General features: G+C 40.9%; 1 protein-coding gene across 1 annotated transcript in view; it reads right to left on the bottom strand.

The window, feature by feature from the left end:
* Positions 1 to 243: 243 nt before the first annotated feature.
* The window catches only part of LOC101591519 (transcription initiation factor TFIID subunit 7-like), a 27,640-nt gene continuing 18,710 nt past the window's right edge, over positions 244 to 9,173 (bottom strand). The window contains exon 2 of the mRNA XM_012512992.2: positions 244 to 2,149. Within this exon, the coding sequence (XP_012368446.1) occupies positions 991 to 2,073 (1,083 nt within the window). The 5' untranslated portion in view covers positions 2,074 to 2,149 and the 3' untranslated portion in view covers positions 244 to 990. The remainder of the gene's footprint in view (positions 2,150 to 9,173) is intronic.

Genomic DNA, 9,173 nt, shown 5'->3' with positions numbered 1-9,173 from the left:
CTGGGCTAGGACTGGGTCTGGGGGCTCCCGGAACTCGGCAGAAAATCCTACTCGGCAGGCGGGGTGGGGGAGGCACTGCGGAGTGGTGGGGGGGCGGCCCAAGGGGCTGGGAGAGGGTCCGGCCCCCTCTGCGCCTGGGCTGGGACTGGTCCCGCCAGCGCAGGGTAGCAGGAAGCTCTCCGCACACTCACCGAACCTGGGCTAGGACTGGCTTAAAGAATTTATTGCTTGAGAAACACAGAACAGAAAACCACAATATAGCTAAAAAGAAAAATACTCCAAAATGATCCAGGGTTGTTAAAGAAACGTTTATAGGCATTACAGGTATCTGTTTTTTCTTAAACTTTTCTGATGGGGATTAGGATGAGGGGCCTCTGAATAAGGACAACAGCATGGGATTTTTCAAGTCTCTGTTCCCTTACTTCACAAATAACAGCTAGCCACATGACAACTGAACCAAGATAAGAAGCATCAAGAAATCATCCCTGAGCAGGAAAGCAGCCCTTTTACCTGGATAAAGACAGGATATAAACTATTACTAACTGCTCTAAGGTAGGCACTTAAATTCACTGTGGCAGGTCCTAGCACATGACAGAAATGAGCTGATTTTTTCTGTGGTGTAGGAAAAAAAACAATCATGAGCATTTGGAAAAGCTAAAATACATGCAAACCAGCTGTATGGCCTTTGAGGCTGGAATGTCTGACTTCAGCAAGCATGGTTGAGTCACTTGATGGCACCATAGTACAAAGGCAATTTATATACTTCTAAAACTGGCAAGGAGAAGCAAAGTTCTATCTAATCTACTACTTTCTTAGTATCATTTTTACGTGGGTGTGAGTTTCTCACAAGTTATCTCTCTCTAGCAAAAACTAAAAAGGTTTGGCAAAACATACAACTGAGGCAACTGAAGGGAAAAAGGACCCACAATTTTCTCCACCCTTTAGTCTAGATGGTGGAGTCAAAGTTTATGTGCAGGCTGAAAGCTCTCTTCATTTCTGCAGAAAATGGTTCAACTGCTTCTGCAGGGAAGTTATCTGATCATTTTTTTGTTTTTCCTGTACCTTAAGATTCTCCAGCACAGACTCCAAATGATTCTTGAGGGTCAGATTTTCCACTTTTCTGATAATATTCTTCTGTCTTTGTGCTTTGTTCTGAATCTCTTGGAGCTTTTTCTCCTTGTAATGAATATGTTTCTGTATTTCCCTAACTATTGAACTGGCACCTTCCTTCGTCTCATGCAGGCAATATTCAATGATGTTGGCCTGTAGCTTCCTTTCTAGAGTCTCTTCAAAATCATCCTCTTCTTCATCCTCTTCTTCCCCTTCATCCTCCTCATCTTCCTCCTCTCCCTCCTCTTCCTCTTCCTTCTCCTCCTCGTTATCTTGAGTGTTGCTATTAGAATCACTGAGCATCTCTCGAAGCACATCATGCTCTGATGAGGTATCACCTTGTTTATAACCACTCACTCCTGGGGACACCGGTAAGCTTGCAACGAAGCCCTGACTCTCTATTTCCTTGGTTTCATCATCAGCAATGACTTCCCATCGGATGCCGACAGCTTCAGAATCTGAACATAGCAATCTCTTCAATTCCTTTTCCACACCTGGAGACTCAATGTCCTTTTTCTTTGTCTTCCGGAACCTTTTCTTTCTGACATTCTTAAGTGGTGGAGTAATTCCATGCTTCCAGATATAGATTCTCTCCATCTCTATTCTGGTTGCATTAAGATAAGTAGAGACAACTGGTTCTTCAAAAGAAGAGTGGATGTTACCATCGGCACTGCACACTAGCATCTGGGAAATATCTGCTGTTTTGTAAAAGCTTTTTTTATCAAACGTTTTTAGACTTCCAACAACACAAGGCAAATCGACCAGCTTAGCAGGAAGTGAGACATCTTCTACCTCAACAACTGCATGGCGTCCATCAGAAGATAAGTCAATTTTTATTTTATCCTTCAAGGTGACACTTCCAGAGTGTATTATAGTCCTGACAGCAGAAGCATGTTCTGGAGGCAGGCGCAATATAAACTGGTTTTCAAGTTCGTAAGGAAGTTCATTTTGGCTTTTACTCATGTCAGTTCCTCTACCACCTTGCTCCAAAAGACTGCAAACAATCCTAACAAAGAAGTGGTTTAACTATGGCTACACCCTAGGAATAAAGAAACAGAGGAAGCAGATCAGTCCTCAAGAAGAAAAATATCATTCCCAACCATCATGGAGAGCAGACTGACCCTGGACATCTATGGGGCCCTTGTGAGCCCTGCCCCGCCACCCCCAACATTACAAGTGGTTTGCTGACCTGAACGTATACCCACCACCACAGAAGCTGTGGTCAATCCTACCCTGCACCCCTCACATTGTGAGAGCCTTGGGGAGCACTGCCCTGCCCCCATCATTGTTTAAGTCTTCCTGAGCAGGCGCTTAACTCCCTACCCTCCACCCACCATGGCAGAAGCCATGCTGAACCCCGGACAGCAAGAGCTATGGTAAGCCTGCGCTGCACCCCCACTGTAGCAGGAGCCTTGCTGACCTGTGCCCCACACCCCTACTGTCACTGCTGAGTCTGGGTGAACACTGGGAGCTTCAAAAACCTCAAAATGAAGGAGCAATAAGGGAATCTCAAGCCTGCATCTTAATCAGAATAAGTCCAGAAGACAAGGACATAGAAGAACTTAGAAGTCAAAAACCTAAAATTTCTGAAATGACAGAAACTGAAGCAAAGGAAACTCCATAAGGCTGTAGAAGAAATCACATCAGAAATAATCTCTCAGGTTAAAAAGAAAAATGACAACAATCATGAAAGAATTGCTCAGCACATCTAGCACATCTAAAGAAGACATAGATTAAAAAAAAAAAAAAAGGATACGGTTGGCCAGATAGCTCGGTAGATTAAAGTGCCTGCTTAGGCAGATCCAGGGGCCTGGGTTCCATCCCCGGCTCGCCATGCTGGCCCCACCCCCAGGGCACACTGAGATGACCACTGAGACTGCACGTGATGGTGTGCACCTGTAATCCCAGCACTTGGGAGGCTGAAACACAGGAAGGATCACTACAAATCCAATCTGTGTAATGAGACCCTGTTATGGTTTATATCTAGTTGTCCCCTCAAAGCCTCATGCAGTCATGGGGTGGGGACTTCTAGAGTTTGTGATTAACTCATGATCCACTGGGATTATGTGTGATCCAAGGCTGGGATTATGGGTTTTAGTACTGCTGGGATTATAAGTGTGAGTACTTCCCCTAGCCTGGGGCAGAGAAACTGAATGTAATATAAGAGACAGAGAGGCAGACTTTCTGTAGCCATTGCTTCTTGTTGTTGCTGTTGTTCGGCCGCCATGAAGTGCTGCTCTCTGCCATGTGCTGCTCTGCCTGGACTCAGCTGAATATGGACAGAAACCTCCAGTAACTGAACTAAATAAACCTTTCCTTCCTTCATTTTGGATGTCGAGTATTTGTCCCAGCAATGAGAGAAGAGTAACTAAGACAGAATTTGGTACTGGAGTGGGGTCACTGCTGTGACTAACCTGACCATGTGGATTACAAGTTTTTGGGAATGGTTGATGGGAAGAGATAGGAAAGGTTTGGAGAAATCCTCTACTTGCAAAGATCTGGAACAGCTTAGGCTGTTTTGATTTGGGAGATTCTGGTCAGAGCTCAGACCAGAAGACTGACAGAAAGCCTGCCTGCAAAGACCAGGCTAGGGAGGTTTCTGCTAGGAAGGACTGCATTGGTTTTTGGACTCCAGATGATTTGTGTTATAGATTGGCCCAAAGTCTATCTGAATTTTGCTCAAAGTCCAGAGACTTTGCCTGAGACTGAGATTAAGCACAGCGAACTGATTAATCTTTCAAAAGATATTTCAAAGCAGGCAAATATTGGTTCAGTAGCATGGCTGTTATTGGTGGCTTTAGCCAGATTTGAAAATCAAGAGAAAAGAGACAAGCAAGATGATTTAAAATGTTGTGAGTCTGGCCAGAAAGGAAGCACCAGGAAAGCTGTGGAATGCTAAGACAGAGCTGAGAGGATCTTCAAGGCCAAGAAGGAAGCAGAGAATGGAAAGGAAGGCCTAAGGGCATCACAGGAGGCAGCCGGTTTCTACCCTTTGCAGTCTTAAAACTGCAAAAGTCAAGGACTCTGTGTTGAGGAAAAAGCCGCAGAGCCCCATGTTCCAGAATGACAGCAGTGGCCACACCAGATTCCAAAGTGGCACCTGCATGGAGAATTTGTTTCTCAGAATCAGGGTCAGAGTGTTTATCAATCAAGGCACTCGACCCCTACAACCAAGAGAGAAGGAAGCCTGGCTGGCTACTCCTTCAGCTGGCGGCAGACTTTGACGTCATCCATGTGGCAGTGGTTTTACGTGCATGCAGAATGCAGGAGTTGTGAGGTTAAGACAGCTTCCACCTCAATTTCAGAAGGCCTGGGAGGTCAGGCAGTGTGCCCCTGGGAGGGCATTGTGTGAAGCAGACAGTGAGAAGCCTATTCAGTGGAAACCCCAGAAATCTGGAAAAGCCAGAAATGTGGATCATCTAAGGGAAACTGCAAAGAGGGAACAAGGCCGGCCTAAGAGAGAAGTCATAGGAGCTACCAGCAGAAGTGCCATAGGGGCAGAGCCATGTAAGGCCTTTGGAGCTCACAACTCATCACACATTGCTTGGGATGTCCCACATGGAACTGCAGGACTTAATGCTTGTTCTGCTGGGTTTTGGACATGTGTTGGTCCCACTGCTTGGTATCCTGATGTGTGTACCTTTTGGAATGGTAATGTTTATCTTGTGCCTTTGAATGTTGGGTGTGTTCACTTTTCATTTGCACAGGAGCTCACATCTAAGAGTTTGCCTTGGATCTTGGAGGAGACTTGGGATTTGGGCTTTTCAGTAATACTGAAACTGTTGGGACTCTGGCAACTCTTAGAGATGGACTAAAATGTCTTTTGCACAAAGGGATGTGCATGAGACTTTGGGGGTCCAGGGGTGGAATGTTATGGCTTATGTCTAGTTGTCCCCTCAAAGCCTCATGCAGTCATGGGGTGGGGACTTCTAGAATTTGTGATTAACTCATGATCCACTGGGATTATGTGTGATCCAAGGCTGGGATTATGGGATTTAGTACTGCTGGGATTATGGGTGTGAGTACTTCCCCTAGCCTGGGGCAGAGAGCCTGAATGTAATATAAGACACAGAGAGACAGACTTTCTGTAGCCATTGTTCCTTGTTGTTGTTGTTCCTGCTGTTCAGCTGCCATGAAGTGCTGCTCTCTGCCATGTGCCGCTCTGCCTGGACTCAGCTGAATATGGACAGAAACCTCCAGTAACTGTGAGCTAAATAAACCTTTCCTTCCTTCGTTTTGGGTGTCGAGTATTTATCCCAGCAATGAGAGAAGAGTAACTAAGACAGACCCTGTAAACCCTGTACTAAATAAAAAAAAAAAAAAAAAGAGGAGAATTGAAAAATGATGGAAACATTGAATGAATATAGGAAAGAATTAGAATGCATAAAAATAATAATTCCAGAAAGCTGGCAAAACCACTTGAATGAAACTGAAGATAGAATTTCAGACCCTGAAGACAGCATTGTAGCTAGTGATTATGAAAGGAAAGACCCCTTAAAAATAACAAGGAACAAAGAAATAACAATTCAGCAGCTGCAAGATGATGAATGGAAATACAAGGTAAGACTGACAGGTGTCAACGAAACAGCACGAGTCAACAAAAATGACATAAAAAGACTATTTACAAAAGTAGTATGGGAATGAATCTGACATACAGCTAACTGAGGAATAGAGAACCCCAGCTAGCCAAAATCAAATAAATTTTCACCAGAAAACACAATAATCAAGATTCCAGAAATTGAGCAAAAGAACAGAATATTAAAAGCTGTTAGAGAAAAGAAACAAATCATCTATAAAGGAAAGCCCATCAGAATCAGCAGATTTTTCAACATAAACCATCAGATCAAGAACTTAGAAAAAAAAAAAGATAAAAAATAAAATTAGAAAAAGAGAGGAACTTAGAATAAAGTATTTCAGGTCCTAAAAGAAAACAAATTCCAGCCCACACTGATGTAACATGCAAAATCATCTATCAAATTTAGTGGAGAGATAAGATACTTTTATGGTGAAGAACAACTGAAGAAATTCATGACCACTAAACGAACCCTACAACGCGTACTGACAGGTATTTTACAAACAGACAAAAATGGTCACAACTTCCAAGAGCAACAGAAAGGAAGCACCAAGCAGAGCAAATAATTAAACAGAAGAGAAAAGTAGGGAACCAACAGCAGGAAAATAACATGACAAAGATAAGCCAATACATATCAGCTATAACCATCAATGTAAATGGATGCAATTCACCAATCAAAAGGAACAGACTGGCAGAATGGATCAAGAAACAAAATCCAGTAATATGCTGCATACAAGAAACACATTTAACTCAAAAGGAAATTCATAGACTGAAAGTCAAAGGATGGAAAATGATATTCCATGTGACAAGAACCCCACAAAAAATAGGGATAGCTATTCTGGTTGCTGACAATGTCAATTTCAAACCAAGAATGACTAACAGATATAAAGAAGGTCACTACAGGGGCTGGAGAGATGGTTCAGTAGTCTAAAGCACCTACTTAGAACAAGCTTGGCAAAGCACAGGGACCGCGGTTCAATCCCCCAGCACCACATGCCAGCCAGCCCCGCCCCCCGGTGGGCTGGGCTGAGCTGGCCAATCACAAAAATAAATAAATTAATTAAAAAAAAAAAGAAGAAGGTCACTACATACTTGTTATGGGAAAACTTTAAGAGGAAGCAATAATAATCACAAATATATATGCAACCGATGTAGCAGAACCAAAGTAAGATAAATTTTAACAGACATAAAAAATCAAATAAGCAATAAAATAATTGTAATAGATTTTAACACTTCACTGTCACAAAGAGATAAATCAACTAAGCAAAAACTCAGCAAAGAAACAACAGAACCAAACCATACTTGGAAGAAACAGACTAAACCTATACAGAGTATTCCACCCAACATCAGAATACATATTCTTCTCAGTTACATATGAGACATTCTCCGAAGTATACAATACACTAGCACACAGAACATACTTAAGTAAATCCAAAGGAACTGAAATCATTCCATGCATGTTATCTGAGCATAGTGCAATGAAACTGGAAATTATGGATAAAAGAAATCACAAAAACTCCACAAACACATAGAAATTAATAACACCTTCCTGATACTTGATGGGTCACAAATGAAATTAAAGAAGAAATAACACAATATTTACAATAAAAAATGCAGACACAACTTACTGGAACCTGTGGGATGCAATGAAAGGTAAATTCTCACATCAGAAAAACAGAATGAGCCCAAAGAAACAATCTTATGCTGCACCTCAGGCCCCTAGAAAAAGAAGAGCAAGTCAAGCCCAAAACCAAAAGAATGCAGGAAATTATAAAGATTAGAGCAGAAAGTAATGTAATGGAGATGAAGAAAATACAAAGAATTAATGGATTGAAGAGTTGGTTTTTTGAAAGAATAAATAAAATTGATAACCCTCTAGCAAACCTCACCAAAAAAAGAGAAAAACTCAAATTCATGTAATAAAGAATGAAAATGGTGAAATCACTACAAACCAATTTAAAATTGAGAAGATCATCATTATCTACTTTGAAAATCTTTATTCTCTAGACTGCTGAGCTATCTCCCTAGCCCTAGTCTCATAGGATGGAAAACAGAAGAAATGGATAGATTCCTAGCTACATATAAATTACCAAAGCTTAATCAAGAAGACATAAAAATTTTGAATAATCCAGTAACAGTCAACGAAACTGAAAATGGAATAAAAAATGTACCAACGAAGAAAAGCCCAGGTCCTGATGGATTCACAGGCTAATTCTATAAGAAACTTAAGAGAATATTTAATACTAACTCTTCTCAAATGCTTCAATGAAATTAAAAGGGCAGCTATTCTCCCAAACTCCTATCTGGAGACAAATATTACTCTGACACCAAGACCAAAGAAAGATTCAACCAAAAAGAACTACAGACCAATCTTGCTAATCAACATAAGATGCACAAACCCTCAATAAATTACTATCAAATAGAATGCAGCAAATCATCAAGAAGATTGTACAGCATGACCAAGTGAAATTAATACCAGGAATACAAGGATGGTTCAATATACACAAATCCATAAATATAATATGCCACATCAACAGAGGCAAAAACAAAACTCACATGATCATCTTAATAGATGCAGTGAAAGCTTTTATGAAGTCCAACACTCATTCGTGATCAAAACCCTACAGAAAACTGGACTACATGGTCTTTACCTCAACCTAATAAAAGTCATCTATGACAAACCAGCAGCCACCATCATACTACATGGACAAAAACTGAAAGCCTTCAGTTTAAAATCAGGAACAAGACACGGTTGTCTACTGTTACTATTCCTCTGGAAAAGTTGGCCAGAGCAATTAGACAGGAGAGACAAACAAAAGGAATAATGATTAGAAAGAAAGAAGTGAAATTATCATTTGCAGATGACATGATACTCTACATGGAAGACCACAAACACTCAACCAAGAGACTTGTAGATTTAATAGCCAAATTCAGTAGCATAGCAGGATACAAAGTCAATGACATTTTTGTACACAACAAATACACTGAGAGAAAAATTTGGGAAACCATGCCTTTCACAATAACAAACAAACAAACACCACTTAGGAATCAATCTCACAAAGGAAGATAAAGATTTATACAGTGAAAATTAAAGTATTCTGAAAAAACAGATCAAAGAGGATTTCAGAAAATAGAAAGATATTGCTTGCTCCTGGATAGGAAGAACGAACATTGTGAAAATGGCCATACTTCCAAAATTGTTATACAGATTCAATGCAACCCCAATTAAAATACTACAAGTATACCTCACAGATCTAGAGGAAACATTCATAAAATTCCTCTGTAACCAAAAGAGACCTAGAACAGCAAAAACAATCCTGAGCAACAAACAAAAGGAAAGAGGCATCGCAATACCTCACTTGAAATTATACTACAAAATCTGTGTATTCAAAGTGATTGGGATAGATATATAGTTGCATTCTCTTAATGAATAGAATGATTTTTTCTAATGGTGTTTGTAAGTAGGATCACAAGTCTGCATCTTGTACAG

This window comes from Octodon degus, unplaced genomic scaffold (assembly GCF_000260255.1).
Source record: "Octodon degus isolate 3935 unplaced genomic scaffold, OctDeg1.0 scaffold00299, whole genome shotgun sequence".
Classification (NCBI taxonomy): Eukaryota; Metazoa; Chordata; class Mammalia; order Rodentia; family Octodontidae; genus Octodon; species Octodon degus.
This window is presented reverse-complemented; position numbering and strand designations above follow the sequence as displayed.